We start from the raw sequence: 19534 nt of genomic DNA, 5'->3' as shown, positions 1-19534 counted from the left end.
GCCACACCAGGACCAGCTGGTTCTGCATGGTCTCGAAGGGTGCTTCTCTAGGGAGGGGGACCAGGGTCTGCCTGTTCTGGGGGGGGATGGTGAGGGAAACTGGAGGAAGGGAGCAGGAAGTTAGCTAGCCTCGAGTCTTCTTGCCCTTTTTTCCAGCAACATGGCCAGACCCAGGGTGGCCACTACCCCTCACATCTCAGTAGCTTTACTTCAGCCTTCTTCCCAGAGAAGTTAATGTGTCCTTCCCCATCTTGCCTGCTGAGCCTCAAGACAAGGCTGGTGGGGAGCAGGGCTTGAGCCCCAGTTGATTTGGAAAGCCGCCTCACCAACCTCCCACCCCCCACTACCACTTCCGAGCTCAGGGCATGGGTCTCTTCCTGGAGCACCCAGGACATGATCCACTGAGTCATTGAATCACTGCCACCATGGGAGGGCAGGAGGAGGGTTGGGGAAGGTGAGGAGCTCCGTTTGCCTTCTGGAGACTTGTGGTTTGTAGTCGGTTGAGAAGGTTCACCTAATTAAAGGAGCCTTTGTCCTTACTGCCGCCTCCGAATCCACAGCACAGCAGGTGTTCAGTCCATTCAACTGGAAATTAATGGGCCTTCCTGTCCTTGAACCATCATATCTTGAGCCCATGCTGGCTCATAGGGTCCTTCTAATGGGTGTCAGTGTGGTTGAGAGCCACAGAGTGTGCATGTGGGAGCTGGGGTGGGCTGGGGTCATGAGAGGTCCAGACGTCTCTGTCTGCCTTCTCCCTCCTGAGGTAGCCTCCCCCACGAGTGACCAAGTGCTTCTAAGATGGTGGGGCTTGCAAGTGGCTTATTCCGAAAAAAAGTGGATTAACTTGAAAATACAGTGGCCAGGATTTTCATTTTATTATGATCACTGTTCTTTATGATCGCAGGGGTGGCTGAGTTCAATTTTATTTTGGAAGTTCACCAAATGAGTTTGGAGGTTCCTCAAACTGGGAAGTTCATTATTACTAGGAACCCTCAGTGACATTTGAAAATGGGGTGGGACAAGGAGGCCTTAGCCCCTTTGTTCTCGAACTTGAAATGACTGTCTCCTTTGCCAACTACTTGGCCGGGACAGACCTAAGACCTGCTCGGTTGCAGTGCTGGGCCAGAAACTGGAGGAAACCTCAGTCAAGGGGCTTCATGTAACTTCTTAGCCCAGGGAACTTCCTTCCATATGAGCATCTGCACATTTGTAAACTACTTTAATTTGAAACAGAGATTCCCTAGGCTCCCTCTGTAGAGGGTATAAGTTTTAACAAGGTTAGCCTTTACTGGTGGTGCTAGACTTAAGCTGTAGAGAAGGGGATTTCAATTGTGGGGAGCCCTCCAACATCTCAGAACCCTCTCACCTTGTTTAGGCCTCACTGGGCATGGCTCAACAATGGTGAGGGTGCTTTGTTGCCACGGTGACCTGTAAATGTTGCTATGGTGATGCTTCTCTGAGGTGATGCTATGGCACAACCATGATAAATTATGGGATATATGTGTTATGAGTCATATGACCACACTGCAGGGAGCAAGTGTTAAACCTCAAACAACACAGCCATGTTCACACCTGCTTAGACTAGGTGGCCAAGGGCCCATGGCTTCCCGCTTTTAGGAAGACCAAAAATAGCAGTGATGGCAAAACCTGATGGTTGGGATCCCCATATATCTATCTCTCCATCTCCTTTACCCTCAAGGGTAGTCCACTGGGTCCTGTGTAGTCCTGTGGTTAGAACAGTGATTGAGAAGCTCCAGGTGACAGAAGAGTCTCTCCCCCATAGGTGGTGGCCATGGGTATCTTGGCCAGTCAGGGTGGATGTCCTTCAGGGTTCTTCAGGGTTATTATTGGCCTGGGTAAGGTCACCCTAGCATAAGGTCTTGTGGGGCCTTAACTGAGAAGAATTGAGATCTTTGCCCTGAAAGACTCGGAAGTTTGGGGGAAGACTGGATGGACCTGTTTGGGAAAAGATCCTCTCACCTAATGGGGAAGAAAACAACTAAGCGATGTGCATGGGGGGATGATTTCAGTGAGCCCTGACTTGAGCAGTGGAAATTTCCTGAGTAATAGTCCAGGATAAGGAGCCATGGACATTATACCATGGGGACAAAGGACCATTGGGAAGGTCAGGTGCAGGAGCGCCCTCCCTAGCCGAGTGTGTGTGACACACTCCTGGTCCTGGGAGGTGAAGGTGTACCCTCTGCACCCAGGCAGCTTTTACAAGATGGGAAGCCTAGAGGAGCCCCCAGGAGGGGTCTGACTCATTGGGGTGCACTTACTCTTCCAGGAACAGAGGGAAGAGCTTCCACAGTCACTGCCTGCCCACACCTGAGAAACTGTCATCATAGATCCCCCAAGTGGTTTTCTATGGGCAAGAAATACTGGCCTTTTGTAGCCAAAGATATAAAGTAATTTCACTGTTAACCGAGGTAGCTGGCCTTGAGGGTGAAAACTTAGATGGAAAACCTTCTCCCTGAGCAAGATGCTTCCCTAGATAGATTGAGACTGTTACACATACAGGGTTAAAATGTAATAGATGAAAGTAGAATCAGAAACACTGAGAGTAGACAGCTTCTTCATGTGATTGGGGACATCTCAGATGGGCAGGGCCCCACAGTGACGGCATTTGCTGACATCACCCAGTTACCTCTCCTTCCAAACCACCGAGTTGGAACCATCTTTCCTAGCTAAAGTAGGTGGGGGGAAACTCACTTTGAATGAACTTTAAAATTGGACATGGGGGTTCGTAAAGTAGCCATTACACTTCTCCATGGGTCCCCTTCCATGGGGCTTTTAGGAAAGGCTGTTTGAACCAGAGAAGTCCAGTGGTGTAACCAGGAGGGCTCACCTCTTAAGACAGCGTACATTTCAGGCCTGAAATTCAGGCTGCTCTGAAAATCTTGGCATCTTTTGGTTAAAGGAATTTTTCCAGCCTTTCCCTGTGTTTCTGAAGCCCACCCACAGGAGGAGGCTTGCAGTAACACTCCCACTGTACAACTGAAGGGGGCCTGAGTTGTAAAGAGGCGCTGTTCCTGCCAGAGTGGTTCAGAGGGTCACAGAACAGCCAGAGAGAGAGCTGCAGCGCACCCTCTTCCCAGGCCCTCAGTGATCTGGACTATATCCTCCTGGAGCACAGGCCAGGAGTCTGGGATTTTTCCTGCTGCCATGACAGGAGACCCAAGCAGTTGAGGTGATTCCACCATTCCTTGGCAAAGGTAGATGGGGATCTGTCCCACCTTGGGATGCCCTTGGAGAAAAGATCAATGGGTTCCAGCATTGAGGACATAGGCCAGGCTAGCCAAGGCCAGGGTGAAATTTGTCCCCACAACTGACTGCCATTAAATGCTGGGAATGCCCCCACAAGAGAGGTTGATTAGGGGGCTAGCCAGCTGGGCAGAAATGTGATATATGGGAACATGAAGAGTGTGTCTGATTTCATTTAGAAAGATGTGCTCAAGGCGCTTAGCTTGGGTGTTAACGGAAATACCAAAGTCATACATCCTCCCCGCCCCCCGCGGCCCCCCACCCCCACCCCGTGATGGTCAGGGTCATCTTAGGGGAACACCTTAACATCACAGCAATCATTATGGAATTATTTGTGTGCTAGGAAAAAATACGATCAGCAATGCAATCAAACTGTTCTTTGGCTGGAGCAAAAGTGAGGAGTGATGTGAGGCTGGGGTGATTGGAAGAAAAGCCCGAAGTGGTGCTAGGTTGAGCGGAGGGAGCCGAAGCAAGCAGGGCTGGGGTGTGAGCGGTGAGTGAAGGGGGTGGAGTCTCGTCTTTGGAACGTGGAGGAGTGACCTGCCCCCCCTGTGGGTGGCAGTGAAATGCTTTCCCTGCAATGGTTGTGGAAAGAGGACATAGGGACTTGTAGTGATCTGGTTGAGTTCTTTGAAACTGCCCTTCATCTTTGTACACACAACAGGAAGCCTTGCCTTTGGCTTTGCCAGGCTTCCTCCTCCCTTGGTCTCCCAGCCTCCCACCATTCTTGCCCTGCCCTCTTCACCCTTGCCCCTGCTGACCAAAGTGAACATTGGTTTTGTCCCTGTGCCTGTGGCATTTGGGGGACATTTGGTCTGTTTATTACATCATCCTTTTATTTCAAAATAATGACCTCAGCAGCTGTTTCTATAGAGACTGGTAGCTCAGCCCTGGCTTAAGCTTGCTGCGGGCTCACCCACCCACAGTTGGTAAAGGTCCAGGAGGGGACCTGAGTGCCATCAAAGTTGACCAACTGGGAGGTGGCAGGCAGGCAGTTCTCTCCTGTGCTTAGAAGAGTGAATTGATGCCTCATCTTGACTTTCTCCGACCTCAACTATGGACATGGAGAAGGGCAGTAGTGAGTGTCCCACACCCCTCATTTTCTGGGCAGAGTATCTTCAGCTGTCCTTTGGGACATGGTCTTTCCGAGGGTCTTGTGCTTCCAGCACAGGAGATCCCCAGTCTCCAAAGGAGGGTCTATTGGTAGCAGATTACCTCGGGCGTAGGGAGCCGCGGCGTAGGGATCCGGCGCGTAGGAATCCCGCCTGCTCCCCTGCCCGCCCGGTGACCTTTGTTCCTTCCTCCCCTGTTCTCCCCACCCACCCACCCCCAGGCGATTATAGTGCCGGAAGCAAACACGACCCCTTCGAAGCCCCAGAAGACAAAGATGTTTCCGTGGAGAAATACTTCCTGGACCGGCAGCCGGTGAGCGATCCCTCCGCCGACCAGGCCACCCCAGACATGCCGCACAGCCCCACCCTCCGGGTGGACAGAAAGCACAAGGTCTCAGGGGATAGCAGCCACACTGAGACCACTGTGGAAGAGCTCCCTGAGGACCCGCTGCTGAAAGCCAAGCGAAGACGGGTCTCCAAAGGTGAGCTTGGCCTGGCTTCCACAGGGCACTTGGGGAAAGTAAAGTCCGGGGGTGGAGCAGTGGAAGGTACCAATCCCACCTTGGAGCCCTGGGGCAAGCCACTTACACCTCCCCCGTCCCAAGCCAGGTACAGGAACCCAAAGATGACCAAAGGCAAATAGGCCCCCCCTCCCGAGACTTGGTTCCACAGTGACCACACCCCTCCCCTCCCCTCCCCCACCCTGTCAGTGATGTATAAGACAGTTTGTTCCCCGCCCCAGGGGGCTTTTTGATTAATTTGTAGTTATTTCTCCATTAGATGACTGGCCTGAGAGGGAAATGACAAACAGTTCCTCTAACCACTTAGAAGAGCCACATTATAGTGAGCTGACCAACCTGAAGGTGTGCATTGAATTAACAGGGCTCCATCCCAAAAAGCAACGCCACTTGCTGCACCTTAGAGAACGGTGGGAGCAGCAGGTGTCGGCAGCAGAGAGCAAACCTGGCCGGCAGGGCAGGAAGGAAGTGACCCAGGCAGCTCAGCCTGAGGTTGCCGCCCAGGGCAATAACGTCTCCGAAGAGAAACCTGGCAGGAAAAGGGCAGAAGCCAAAGGCAACAGAACCTGGTCGGAAGAGTCCCTCAAATCCAGTGACAGTGAACAAGGTATGCACGGGGTTTTGGGGGGGGTCCTAGAGGATGGGTCACCTGCCCTCTGTGGGAAAGGGCCCTGGAGGGCACCTGAGCTCCATCTAAGTTGACAGAGTAGCATGTGGCAGGTGGGGAGTTACTCCATGAGGTCCTTTCAGCCTCCACGCTTCCTTCTGGAATATACCGTGAGGAGGGAGCTCCATTTCCTGGGCTGCACCTCACCCGGCTCATGGCTGGGCAAGGAAGGGAGGCCCTGGGTGAACCCTCATTCCAGGCTCAGGCAGTCCCCAGTTTCCACGTTCCAAACACCCAAGGCCCCCTATGGGTGGGGGCTGGAGAGCCAGAAGGGCTGGATTCTGCCCCCCTCGTCCGGACCCTTTGAAACAACTTGCCATTTGGCATTTGAATGTGGCATAATTAAAATATTAATGCTTTGAAAACATAATTGGTATATCTTTAAAAACTGAAGCCGCTCCAGTGATCAGAGGTAACAATGGGCTTTTCTTTCCGCACCGTGTAACGCCTGCTTTTTCTCTCCCCACCCCCTGCCTCCCGCTCGCCCGCCCCCCCCCCCCATCCGGATTTAGGTTTGCCTGTGTTCTCCGGCTCTCCGCCCATGAGGAGCTTTTCATCCACCAATTTAACCGGCAGAAAGCAGAGTCAGCCAAGCTGTACGGCAGGCTCGAGGCTGCCTGCCAAACAGCAGAAAATTAAAGAAAGCCAGAAGACAGATGTGCTGTGCACGGACGAAGAGGAGGATTGCCAGGCTGCCTCCCTGCTGCAGAGATACCCCGACAACAGCGAGAAACCATCCGGGAAGCGACTGTGCAAAACCAAGCATTTGATCCCGCAGGAGCCCAGGCGGAGCTTGCCGCTGCCAGGGGACTACTACGTGGAGAATGCCGATGGCAAGGTACCTCTTGCCCCCGGCACTCCCCCCTGGGTCGTACCAGCGCATCCTGCCTGCCCGCTTCTCCACTTCTGGGGACAAAGGTTTCCTTTTCCTGAACACCTTCCCCCAAAATGTCACTGCCCTGTCCTAGGGGGCCTGTCTCCTGGGTGGTGCTCAAGTTCCCCGGTGGTGCTAAAGAAAACCCAACCCCTTCTTCCCCCACCCCCATCCCTACACAAAAGAGGTGGGGAAAAGCGCTATGGTGGAAGGACATCCCACAATGTGTGCGCTGCCCACTTTCTTGGTAGGTGACCGTCCGGAGGTTCCGAAAACGGCCTGAGCCCAGTTCTGACTATGATCTGTCACCGGCCAAGCAAGACCAGAAGCCCCTGGACCGTCTGCAGCAACTGCTACCAGTTGCGCAGACGTCACAGCTGCCCCGCTCAAGTTCTCCGCCAGAGGCCACCCAGTCCCGCCCGATGCCACCAGAAGCGCGGAGGCTTATTGTCAATAAGAATGCAGGCGAGACGCTCCTGCAGCGGGCTGCCCGGCTGGGCTACGAGGTGAGCATCCTCGTGGGTGCGCTGGATACCGGCCTGCTCCGGGGGTGGGGGCCCCATTGGCAGGGGCGGGGGCTGGAACCTCAGAGCCCAGCTCTCCTCCACGTGGGGGGCTGGGCTGGGTGTTCCAACGGGATGTTTGCGTTAGCCCCGGCTCACGCTGCCGGCTCTTTGGTGGCTTGTTCAGTTGCGGTGTGAAAAGAAAAGCCTCTCTGATGTTTACTTCGTGTTCGGGCAAGTAGGCTGCTTCAGCATCTTCCAGTCTGGCTCACTTATCTCTGATATAAAATCTGACCTAACCCAGGGCTTGGCGACTAGGGGAATTTTAATGAGCCCTTTTGGATTCTGATTAGCAAGGGGGAGAGAAGTTATTAACTACTTTTGGCTGCTGCACTGTTTGGAGGCAGTGATGCCTCCGCCCCTGCCCCCGGCCCCCCTCCCCCCCACCGTGGGGTAACAGCAGGAAATGTTTGTTCAGAGTAGGGGTGGTGATGGGGCAGACCTGAGGGGTCTCTTTGACAGGGTACTAGAGCACAGGGCTGATGGGAGAGGGGGGTTGATCCTTATCCAAAAGTCCTGGTCCACACCGCTGTATCCCAACCCAAACCCAGCACAGCTGATGACAACCATAACCTCTACTGCCAGGGCAATATAGATAGAAAGATAACTGATATCTTTCTAAGCCTGTGTGATCCGCTGTAACTCCCTTCACCCTTGTAAGGGAGGCATCTTGATGTGGCAGTAGCTACGACTAGCCCACTTCCAGATGAGGAGACTGAGCCTCAGGGGTTAACTGATACTGGCAATCTACAGTCTGGCTCCACAGCCCCCCCTCCCCCACCACGCTCCTCACCAAGACTGGCTCACATTGGAATTGCCCTTTTTACAGTTTAGAACCTCTGTGAGATAGATGACTCCTTCTGCCCTGTGCTCCTCCCCCACCGCACTTGTCAGCTGCAATTGTGATGTAATAGCCCACAGGGCAGAGGCATTTTTTCAAGCTGGCATCAGCCCTCTGGGAGTTGAATGGTCATAGTAAAATGTGGCTCAGCAGGCTGAGCGCGTGGAGGTGTGGACTAGCACTGGGGTGGCAGGACCCATGCGGGCCGGGAACCCTGGCTCCCCCACCCCCAGCTCCCACACCCCCAGCCAGCTCTGTGGAACCCCTGTCCCCTTGTCCACAATGCCCTAAGCCCTTTGAGATATGTCCACCTCAGCCCCCCAAGGCATGACTGTCGGTGGGACGTTGGAAGCACCTGTGCTTAGTTCAAGGCTTGAATGTGCTGCTGTTTATATCTATATGTCTTTCGGAGATCTCTCCATTCATTAGCTAGAGAGAACTTTCTGGTGGTTCACACAGTTACTTTAAGATGAAGTCCAAGGAGCACCCAAGTGGTTTTCCCAAGAGCAGAGAACAACAGCACCTAGGTGGACAGAGTGGCTGTTGCACATGGTGCTAAGTTAGGCCCCATGTGCCAAGTATTTGCTGAGTACTAGTTGTGGTTGAGAACATACACTCCTGGTATGGGGGGTAGGATAGGAAGCCTGCTTGGCATCATTTCCACCAGTCTCCCTTTGGGACCAGAGACTTCAAGAGACCCTTGTTGGTCTTTTAAGAAAGTTTCCATTTTTGTTTGGTGACTCTGAGGTCTGGACCAAGGGGCACTTGATCCATACTTTTTTTTACCCTACCTGGCCTTCGGTTGTACAGGAGGCCATGGGAATGTTTGTGGTCAGACTTGGTTTTCTTCAAATGTACATTTCAACATGTAGGTTATACACTGATTATCACCAGTTTTGATACTGATCATTGTGACTTGTAGATGAATGCTTTCAACTTTTTTATCCAACTTTCTGGGATTTCCTAGGCAGAATTTTAAATGTTGGGATGATGGCCCAGTTGGGAGATTTGACAATTTAAACCTTTTAACATTGAAGGATAGTTTACTTAACCAAATAAGGGTGTGCTTTGAACACACTTGGGGAGGGTTTTCCTGAAGTTTTGTCTTTACCATTCATTGTTGGTGATTTTCTGCTTATACCATGTTGCAGTAAAGGCAATCTGAGCTTTATGTCATAATGATCTGGTTCTGGAGACACACTTTGGCTTCAGATCTGCTTTCAATAGATTACTTGCATGGCCAGAGACCTCAAACCTTTCTTTCTCCAGAAAAAGGCTTCTGCTGCTTAGGCTAAAATCCCAACGTGCAACCCCATGCGTGTGCACTTAGTGGTAATGGTTAAATTTTCTATGAATTGAATAAATCATGTTTTTAAAAAAGTTAATGAGGCATTTAATTAATTAACAATGTCGGGTTTATGGCCTGTATGGTTACATTTTGCGGTTAATGGCGTTCAGCTTATAGCCACTTAACAGAGAGTTGTCCAACAAAAACAGTTCGATTTTGTTTGGAAATGGGTGGGCTGCCCTTCAAACACTCCCATTTCTAGCAGAGAAAATAAACCAAGAGATGTGTTGGGCAGACAGACTTGCTTGACCTCGTCACCTTTCTCTCTGTTGGTAACAGTAGTTGCCATCCTTTTATAGACCAGCTCCCTCCCAGCTAGGAGAGTGTGGTTAGCCCACTGACCCCAGTAGAGATGGCCTGTGGGATGTTCATCATGGATAGATTGCATCCCTTGGGCCTTTTGAATCTTGCCAGCCAACCAGCTACCAAAGACTTGAATTACAGGTCTAGTACTTCATGTTAATTGAACTTGGGGTTTAATTTCTCTGGGCCTCAATTTCTCTTAAGTGTTCAATGAGGATAGTACTACCTTCCTTTCCTGACATCTCCTGGGTTCCCGTGGGATGGTGGAAGACGTCCTTATCTGGGGCAACGAGAAGCACTGTGTAAATAGCAGCATCAGCACGGTTGCGTTAGGTCAGACTGGGCTGTGGGGCTCCTGCTGTCTTTGCTGATGTCCTCCAGGAACAGAGATTTGACTTACCCGTCAACTTTGATGGTCTTTCATTTCTAGGTCCCCTAGAATTGGCCCTTGTAGCAATGAAGGTTTCCAGGTGAAGGTCATGATTGTCAGAGCAAATAAATCCCCGGTTGGTAGGACCCAGGCAGGCCACCAGGACTTGGGGTAAACTGATCTGTACACAACAGTTGGTGGCGTTCAGACCTGATCTGGAGCCACGTGACGGGGCCTCTCCCTGACTGGGGCACGCAGCTCCATTAGCTTGCAGCCGTCCACTTGGAGTCTGGCTACTGAGGGCCTGCTAAGGGAGCAGCAGCTTCATGCAGTATCCTGGATACCAGGGCTCAGGATAGGTGGCCCGGGAGCTCAGAGGATTGTGGGCTTTCTGGCAGGTTGGGATGTGAATGAAGAAACACCTTCATGGGCCTTTTCCCTTCCTCCCCTTGTTTTGGAAGGGAGCTGCCAGATTGACCTCACTGATGGCCAGGTTTACCAGCATGGCCCATTAGGTTCATGGACTAAGCAAATGGAACTTGCAAGTTCACTCACAAGTGAGTGGTCTCACCTTTGATTGGCATGTCCTCCGAAGGTCCTAAAAGGTTTTATAGAACCCATCTCACTTCTACGGGTGGCTGGAATGGACCCTGTTATAGGTTACACAGATGAGTTAGTTAAGAGTTGCCATAAGGAGATCTGCTCTGACCCTGTCCCATCCCCCTTTACCAAGTGGACTGTGCATTGGGCTGCCTGCACACTCTGCCTACCCCTGGCTCTCAGAACCTGGCTCTCTGCTGGGCATGACTTGGAAGAAAACAAGTATAACATGTTTTCTGATGGCAAATGCTTTCGATGTGTTTGAAAACTTTCTTAATCAAGGTAATAAAACATTGAATAAATTACCGCTCTGCTAACTGGGAGCGGTTCATATTAATATTTTAACACGCCAAAGAAGTAAGATTAATAACAGTGATTCTAACACACACTCTTAACACAGAACACCTTCGGGGAAGGGGGAAGGGTAGACTTGTTTTGTTTGCTTCCTGAAATGTGTAGGTTGTCGGGGGTGGGGATGAGGCATAATAGAGGGTGGGGTTATTTGGAGCATTTTGTGTCATTCCTTGTGGATGGATAGAGAAAGCTTCTGTTTGATGCTATTGAACATACAAATAGCATTTGAGGCCCAGGTTCTGATTTGGGGTCTTCACTGGGGGCGTGAGGATGTGGCTGACCTAGGTGTCTGTCCCTCCTTCTCTAACCTGAGGGATGTTCTTCAGCGGATTTCAGCCCTCTTTAAGCATCAGTCATCAATGCTTAAACATGTGTTGTCAGCTATTGCCACTGACAGAACAGACCAGTCAAGGGAGAATGGTCTATACTTGGCCTTGTGTCATCGAAGATGTTAGCAGCTGTCGCACCTCTGTATGGGCCATGCCAGCCCCTGGGCTGAGGGGTTTCGTGGCTCTCTGAATACATCCTCTCAGCAGCCCTGTGGAAGCTTGGGAGAAGTTCAAGGGCAGCTTGCCCTAGGCCAGGCCACTGGGGCAGCAGAGCTCTAGACAATGCTATCTGCATCTCCAAGCCCTTCCCACAAGCTTTTGTGGGAAGGACACCCACCGCACTTCAGTGAGCTGTTAGATCCAAGGATGTATGCCTTTGAAAGTGGGTACTGCCAAGCTATGGAAAGGCCACCCTTAGAAGGTTCACTGTGGTGGTCTGATGGCATCCCCTACCTTCTTCCCACAGGAAGTGGTCTTGTACTGCCTGGAGAATAAGATTTGTGATGTGAACCATCGAGACAATGCGGGTTACTGTGCCCTGCATGAAGCTTGTGCAAGGGGATGGCTCAATATTGTACGACACCTCCTTGAATATGGCGCTGATGTCAACTGCAGTGCCCAGGATGGGACCAGGTGAGTGGTGGGGAACCCCAGGAGGAAGGATGGAGTGTGAATACCATGTAAGCACACTGATGGAATCAGACATCTTTCTGGCAAATTTACATAGGTCTATGTAAACTTAGTGATGCTCTCATGGACAGAAATCCCTGAAAACGTTGCACCTGCATGGATAATCAGGGGTGTTGCCTTTTAGGGCCCCAGACTCTTTACCAGCATCTGTTCAATCACCCATATTTAAAGTACACGTGCATTGAAGGTCCCTGGAGTATACACAGGGCCAGGGGCCAGTGGCTTCAGAGGATCTGCAGTGGTCACCGACACCCTGGCCCCCACTCTGTCCTTGACCTTGGTTTATTGGCCAGAGGCCCAGGTCTGAGTCAGCCCAAGCATCTTCTGGATTGTGCCTGGGATGCTACCAGGAGGCGGGGCACTAGGGCTTTCCTGACAGTCATAAAATGAGCAAAACTAAAATGTATTTGGTGGTTCATGGTTTCCAAAAAGCATTCTTTCCAGATGGGACTGTGGGCTGTGTTCCCAATCCCAGTAGACACAGGAAGGACTCTGGACCCTCCTGAGAACTCACCCTGCCTGCCGACTGCTTCTGAGCCAGAGGGTTGATCATTGATCTCCAAGTTGGTTTCAGGAGAGGTTCTACTTTGCCCCTAGTTTCTTTTAGAAATGGCAATCTTTTTTTTTTTTTTTTTAATGGTATAAATAATTACTTGTCATGTTGGCTTCCATGATATTGGGATTTTTTTTTTCCTCATAAGTTATCTTCTTACAGTCTGTCACTATTTAAGTTCATTGGGAAAGTTTTCATCATGGCCTGAGATCCTCCTCAGGCTAAGTGGATTAAGAGAGATTTGCATTCGAGAATTAGGCCTGAGATAGTTTCTTCATCTGTCCTATAAAAAAGTTAAGTGTAGAAATAATAGAGTGATTCATCATTTGACAGTGGGCCAGTCACAGTGCCTCAGTTTCCCCATGTGGAATGGCAGTGACTGTACACTCCCCTCCTTGGTGAAACAGCGGCTTGACCACACAGTCCATTTTGCCTTTGTGTCGTTAGAGGCAAACATCATGTCCACAGGTATAATCAATCCCCCACGCCTCTCTTAGGCCTCTCCACGATGCCGTCGAGAACGATCACTTGGAAATCGTCCGCTTGCTCCTTTCCTATGGTGCTGACCCCACCCTGGCTACGTACTCAGGTAGAACCATCATGAAAATGACCCACAGCGAACTTATGGAAAAGTTCTTAACAGGTATGACAGAGATCACAAAATGGTCTGGTTCAGGCATCTAGATGGGCCAGGTTCCCCCCACCCCCACCCCACCTCGTTTTACACTTAACTGGGAAAGTTGGCGGAACATTAGTCTGTCAAACAGATATATACTTGAGTGTTGCATGGGACGGCTGGGAAATTCTGAGCTGGCCAGGCCTAGCTTTTGTTTGGCAGGCAGGGGCGGTGAGGCGGACTGTCACTTGGGAAGGTAGATGCATATGCAGCTTATAGTTCGATACCTGGAGGCGTGTGCAGAGGGACTTGTCTGGAGATAAACCTGCCAGCCCCAGCGTGAGATTCTCCCGACCTCCACCAGCATTTGCCTCCAGCCAGCAGGGTGTTAACCTTGTTTCCCTCTCTCTCTCCAGATTATTTAAACGACCTGCAGGGTCGCGATGATGATGACAGCAGCCCCAACAGCAACAGCAACTGCAACAGCAATGCCTCTTGGGATTTCTATGGCAGCTCTGTGTGTGGTGAGCAGCCTTGTTCGTTTCAGTTGGGTGGGGAAGATGTGCAGGAGTTAAGAGAACTTTTCTCTCGAGTGTGGATGAAGGATTGGGGAGGGTGCCATGAGCAGGGCTGGCTTGGGAAAGACTTTCTGTTTGGAGAACAGCTAGAATATTGCTCTGGCTTAACTGATCCCCTCCTCTCTCTCATTTGCCCTCCCTTAGAACCAGATGATGAAAGTGGTTATGACGTTTTAGCAAACCCCCCAGGACCAGAGGACGAGGACGATGATAACGACACCTGCAGCGACGTGTTTGAATTCGAATTCTCAGAAAGCCCCCTCTTGCCGTGTTATAATGTCCAAGTGTCCGTCGCTCAAGGGTGAGCATGCTCAGTGTGATGTTGAGAAGCAGCAGATGAGGGTTGGGGGGTGGGGGGTGAGTGAACTCCTCACCAACTGTCCACCAACTTCACATACTGCAGTAGAACTTTGCCAGGAAAGGGGTGGGGTGGGGTGGGGGATCCCAGCAAACTGCCCTCATTGGAATACACCCCAGAGCCCAAAGGACACAAGAGCCACTGGCTAGAATTGCTCACAATTTCAGTCACCACAGTCTTGGGGAAAGGATCCTCTTTGGGAGTCCCCCACAAAGGACCACTGTAGGGGCTGTCCAAGGCACCCAAGGTCCACTGGACAACACTAATGTAGCCTCTCCTTGTGTAAGATTAGGTAAAGCCGTATGTGGCACCTGGGATCTTCTGTATCCTCGGACTGGGTCAGATCGAGTTTTGCCCCCATTAGTCAGGCTGCTGTGCCCCTGCACCCAATCCTCCAGAGTGAACACGTCAGGAGACATTGCTCTTCTGTGTGTTGACCCCTTGCTTAAGGAGTAGCATCCTCCTTGGACTGTGAGCCTGGGAATGTGTCTGTCTGTCTGTCCTCGTGCTGACGGTCTCTTAGGAATAGAGCTCATTAAGAGTGGCAAGGGACAGCAGGGAAAGGTTGTACCCCCTTCCTTTGAGAAAGCCTCACTCCCAGCAACATTGAGGGGCAGGTTGGAGGTATGAGAAAGGAAAGACAGGCGACCTTGCCTGTTTCTCATGCTCTCTCCATGAGGGTCGGAAGAGAGGAGAGATCACAGAGGTGTTTGCCATCTGCCTTGGGTTCACAAATAGACTAGTTTTCCCTTGTGACTAGAACCAGCGGGGGGGGGGATGGGTGGGTGGAGACTCATTTGGACAGGGTGACCTGAGTTGTGGATGGAGCTGAGGGACCAAGCCTTTGCCTGGGATGTGTCCGTCAGTTCTAGAGGTGCCGGGGCGACCTGTGACGAGGCTCATTCATGGATGCTGCTCCCACTTACGTCTAAATTGGCTGATCCGTCCTAGATAGTTTCTTAATACATGTACATGGGTCCAGAGTTCCCTGCTAGAAGTTAGATCTTAGTGAGAAGTGGAGTGAGCAACGTAATCAAAGCAGAAGTAACTGGCCCTTGTTACCACTGGGAGACTGGTAGTTCATAGTTGGGAGAGCTTTTAATTTTGCCAGAAACTCAAACCACTGTCCTTTCTCTGGTGCAGGCCTCGGAACTGGCTATTGCTTTCAGACGTGCTCAAGAAATTGAAAATGTCCTCCCGCATATTTCGCTGCAATTTCCCAAATGTGGAAATTGTCACCATTGCGGAGGCTGAGTTCTACCGGCAAGTGTCAGCAAGCCTCTTGTTCTCTTGCTCCAAAGACCTAGAAGCCTTCAACCCTGAGAGCAAGGAGCTCTTAGATCTGGTGGAGTTCACAAACGAGCTTCAGACTCTGCTGGGCTCATCCGTGGAGTGGCTCCACCCCAGCGACATGGGTTCAGACGACTGCTGGTGAGCTCGCCAGGGCCCGCCGTGTACAGTGTGTCATAGTGTTTATCCTTGTGCATATGTGTCATAATACGACTATTTCTGTAAAGAAGGGACACTATTACATATGAAAATATCTCTTCTTTATATAAGAGACATGACTCCAGTCGGAAGGACTCAGAAATAAGTTTTTTTCTTTTTAAACTTTTAAGTCAGTTTTTATGAAGTTGTTAAAAATGTTTCTTTACTTTTCAGTGCACACATGCTTTGGGATATGTTTGTTTTTACTCAGAACATTTGTTTCTTTTCTTTTTTAAGGAGAAAAAAAAAAAACAAGGAAAAGGAGCTCCACACTTTGACTTAATTTCATGTAAAGCTCCCACGACAAAGGCCGTAACTGTTGAGAGTGTGGTCAGAACCGTGTGGTTGGTTTGGGGGGTTGTATTCGGGGAAGGCACTTGGCGATATCGTAACTTTATGTTTTGTTTACAGTGTACCTGCTCAGGCCAGGTCAATGCTATTGGATGTGATCCAGTAGTATGTAATATACATTCAAACCATATCCACACACAACAACTAATTGTATGAAACTTTTATATCCTAATTTAAAAGCTGTGAAATTAGTTTTCACGCATCAAAACCGGATTGTTTATATGTTTAAACATTTTATGCTCTTATTTAAAGAAGACTTTGAGCTATTTTTTTCTGTACCCTGTAAAATATTGAAAACTAACATAATATGTTGAGGTTGCTTGAAATTGTACATAAAACTAAAATTTTCTGAAGTGTGTGTTTATGTATGAAACCTGTGTTTTAACTTTGTAAGTAAATTCTCTGCCTTTGTATTTATATTTTACAAAAATTTTCTTAAAAGGCAATAAACCTGTTGAGGAAAGGAGAAAATTGAAGTACTTTGTGTCCTATGTATTTTCCTAAAACATTACTGTTGGCAATTTTTTTTTAAGTGTTGTTGATGGTCAGTTCCCTATAGATAACTTTAGGCCAGTTTCTAGTCTCTATGCACTGAAACAGACTAGATTTCAGGGAAGTGAGACTCAAGACAATTTGAAGTTCTATCCCGATTGCTCAGTTCATAGACCTATATTTTGATGGTTCTCAGGTCCTTCTCTACCTGATCTCTGATGGCCTAGAAAACTTTTACGTTGCCTTTGACCTTGATGGACTACAGAAGCTTCGTCATGGCTAACCCTTTATCTTTAGGAGTATTTTTTCAGGAATAGGACTTTTATTATGTCACTTTTCCCTCCAGACCTCATGTTTTTCTGTTACATTTTAGCATTAAGTCCAAACCTGCCTGGCCCCAATAAAGGCTTGTAGTTATGACCACTCTGCTATTTTCCTGCTCGCTCTTCTTACAGCAGTATTCCTGTTGGGTATCAGTTGGCACTCAGTTTCCATCCTGCATCTTTTAATTCCTTTCTTCACTGTAGAGGCTTGAAACCTGAATATTACTAGACTCCCTTGCAGCTAGAATTCTGAATCGTGGTTAGGTTTGGAAGGCATAGTGAGGGAGAGGTGTCTTCCTGCTCTACAAGCTTCTGTTAAGGTTAAGGAGACATGTTGAACAGTTAGAGTGACTCAATCAGCCTTTCAACAGTCGGTCTTTAACTTTGTGAGTAATGGGATGCAGTAGTGATTGTGGTAATGCCTGGATGACAACCTCAGTAGACTGTTCTTAAATCCAGTGGTTCTGGTGTCATCCTTGACACATTCCTCCAGCCCTCCCAAAGATGCCTTGTATCAAATCCATTTGTGATCAGAATGCTGTTAGTGGTTTGCAGTCTTATAGTGAACTCTGAGAACACCTAGGCAGAGAAGATGGAAGGGGCCATGGAGATGATGTACTTGAGTGGGGTCTTAATGTATGGAGAGGAAGGGGTCCTGTAAGCTGTGTGACCTGGCAGGTGGGGAAAGAGCCGTTTGTGGGAACAGGGAAATCCAGTACTGTCAGATGTGAGATGAGAGCCCATTGTTCAGTCACTCTGTCGTGTCCGACTCTTTGCGACCCCATGGACTGCAGCACACCAGGCTTCCCTGTCCATCACCAACTCCTGGAGCTTACTCAAAGTCATGTCCATGGTGTCAGTGATGCCATCCAACCTTCTCATCCTCTGTTGCCCCCTTCTCCTCCTCCTCCCACCTTCAATCTTTCCCAGCATCAGGGTCTTTTTCAATGAGTTGGTTCTTCACATCAGGAGCCCATTGTTGGTGAGTACCAAATGAAGTTTGGGATTTATCCTGAAGACAAGGAAATCAGAGAACAGTGTTCTCAATTTATTTACTTTATTTATTAGTTTTAAAAATTGTATTTTTAAATTTATTTTTGGCTGTGCTGGGTCTTGCTGCATGGGCTTTCTCTAGGTGCGACGAGCGGGGGCTACTCTATTGCAATGTGTGGGCTTCTTCCTTCGGCGCCTCTCATTGCAGAGCATGGGCTCTACAGCATGTGGGCTCCAGTAGTTGTGGTGTGTGGGCTCAGTGTTCTCAGCTCCTGAGCTCTAGAGCATGGGCTCAGTAGTGGTGGTGCACAGGCTTATAGTTGCATGTGGGATCTACCCGACCCAGGGATCAAACCCATGTCTTCTGCGCTGGCCAGTGGATTCTTTTCCACTGAGCCACCAAGGAAGCCCTATTATTTTATTTTTTGGATCATAAAATACACTTTGATTGTTTTTTAAAAAAGAATTTCAACATTTCAGAAATAGAAGTTCTTATCATCCCAAACCAACCCTTTCTCCCATTCCCCACCCGAAAAGTTAAAACCAGTGTTAACAGTTTTGCTGAACTTTTTGTTTTTTAGGAAGTCATCTCAGATAGCAAGTGGAAGTGGTCACGAACAAAGCAAAAGAGACCTGCAGAAATGATTGAAATGAAAGAGCACTGGTGAGCCTGAATTAACAGGCAACGAGGGGCCCCCAAGTGCCCAAATTAAAGCAAAGAATAACAATTCCAAGGTATTTGGCTCTTTGTATTTGCATTTGGGCTGGAGTTAAAGGGTGGGCTCGCGACCAACTGAGGTTCTCTCCTGGATGAAGGTCATCTATTAATTAAGAAAATAAGTGGGAAAAAAAAAAAGAAAATAAGTGAGAGCCATAGGTTTAAGGGGTGCAGGGGAGGTTATGGGCTTGGTTTAGGAGACATTTAAGGTTATGGTTCATGCAATTGGAGGAGCCATTGGTAAGTTAGAACACTTACTGTAAGAAACATCAGGTGTTTGAAAAGGTGGATGAAGAACAGCTAAAGAACTGATTCTAGGTGGAAATGAGCTGTTCATGGCCTAGGAAAGGTTGGATGTCAAGGAGCTCCCCAGTGGTTAGGAGGTGCCATAGGTGTGGGTGCATCCTCCCCCCCACCATGGGAGCAGAGGGAACACCAGTAGAGACGACATCCCACTGGGTGTAGAGTAGCTTTCCATAGTGAAGATAAACAGTGCAAGTGAGATCGTACTAGCCGTAGCAGGCTCCCAGGCAATGAATCCCTCATAGCACAGGTGGAGAATAGAAGTATTCTATTCTCTGAATAGAATAGAATTCTGAAGGTGTAAAGATTGAGGGCATGCTCTTCGTCCTATCCTATCTCCTGGCTACAATGTGGTTGTGACAGCTACTGCCACAGCAGCCACCCTGGACCATGAAGCATGGAAGTCGAACATTCAGTGTGCTTAAGGAACCTGGGGCCCCTTACGACCTAGTGTCCCTGAACCATCACATCAGCCCTGCCCTGTGCTGCCCTGCTCTGCCTACCTTTTATGTTCGAGAAAAATAAACAATTCTGTTGAAACCACTGTTCTTATGAGTTTTTCTCCTACTCCCACCAAATCTCATCTTAATATGCTAACCATAGGTGTGCCCTTGGACATCTTCCTTGTCAAGTTGGCCCAATAGTAACAGCAAAAGGCTGAAAACACCCAAATGCCCATCAGCCAGTCCCTGTTTGAAGTTATAGTGATACATCCGCACTGTGATACTAAGCCAACTGTACAAGGAATTGAGAGCCAGCCTTCTAATTCACTTTAGAAATGGTTACCTCTGGGTAAAGAACATGCTGCCAGGGAAAGGGGTGGAAGCTTCACTCTGAATGTTCTTGCAATATCAATTCGACTTGAGAGTTTACGTATTTATAAACCAAAAGCAATGTCAAAAAACAAACAAACCCTAACCATCCAGTT

The 19534-nt window shown here is 49.3% G+C and overlaps 1 protein-coding gene across 24 annotated transcripts in view; it reads left to right on the top strand.

The window, feature by feature from the left end:
- The window catches only part of BCOR (BCL6 corepressor), a 119518-nt gene extending 100372 nt beyond the window's left edge, over positions 1-19146 (top strand). For 11 of the 24 annotated variants that reach the window (XM_042242169.2, XM_042242166.2, XM_042242164.2 and 8 more), the window contains 10 exons: positions 4598-4858; positions 5157-5501; positions 6074-6399; positions 6687-6941; positions 11610-11776; positions 12884-13029; positions 13419-13526; positions 13725-13881; positions 15082-15369; positions 18167-19146. In XM_042242169.2, the coding sequence (XP_042098103.1) occupies positions 4598-4858; positions 5157-5501; positions 6074-6399; positions 6687-6941; positions 11610-11776; positions 12884-13029; positions 13419-13526; positions 13725-13881; positions 15082-15369; positions 18167-18230 (2117 nt within the window). In that variant the 3' untranslated portion in view covers positions 18231-19146. Of the gene's footprint in view, positions 1-4597; positions 4859-5156; positions 5502-6073; positions 6400-6686; positions 6942-11609; positions 11777-12883; positions 13030-13418; positions 13527-13724; positions 13882-15081; positions 16254-18166 lie in introns of those variants that run through there. The other 13 variants (XM_060407589.1, XM_060407588.1, XM_060407586.1 and 10 more) reach the window with 3 other exon arrangements.
- Positions 19147-19534: the final 388 nt, after the last annotated feature.

The sequence above is a fragment of the Ovis aries genome, chromosome X, assembly GCF_016772045.2.
Source record: "Ovis aries strain OAR_USU_Benz2616 breed Rambouillet chromosome X, ARS-UI_Ramb_v3.0, whole genome shotgun sequence".
NCBI lineage: Eukaryota > Metazoa > Chordata > Mammalia > Artiodactyla > Bovidae > Ovis > Ovis aries.
This window is presented reverse-complemented; position numbering and strand designations above follow the sequence as displayed.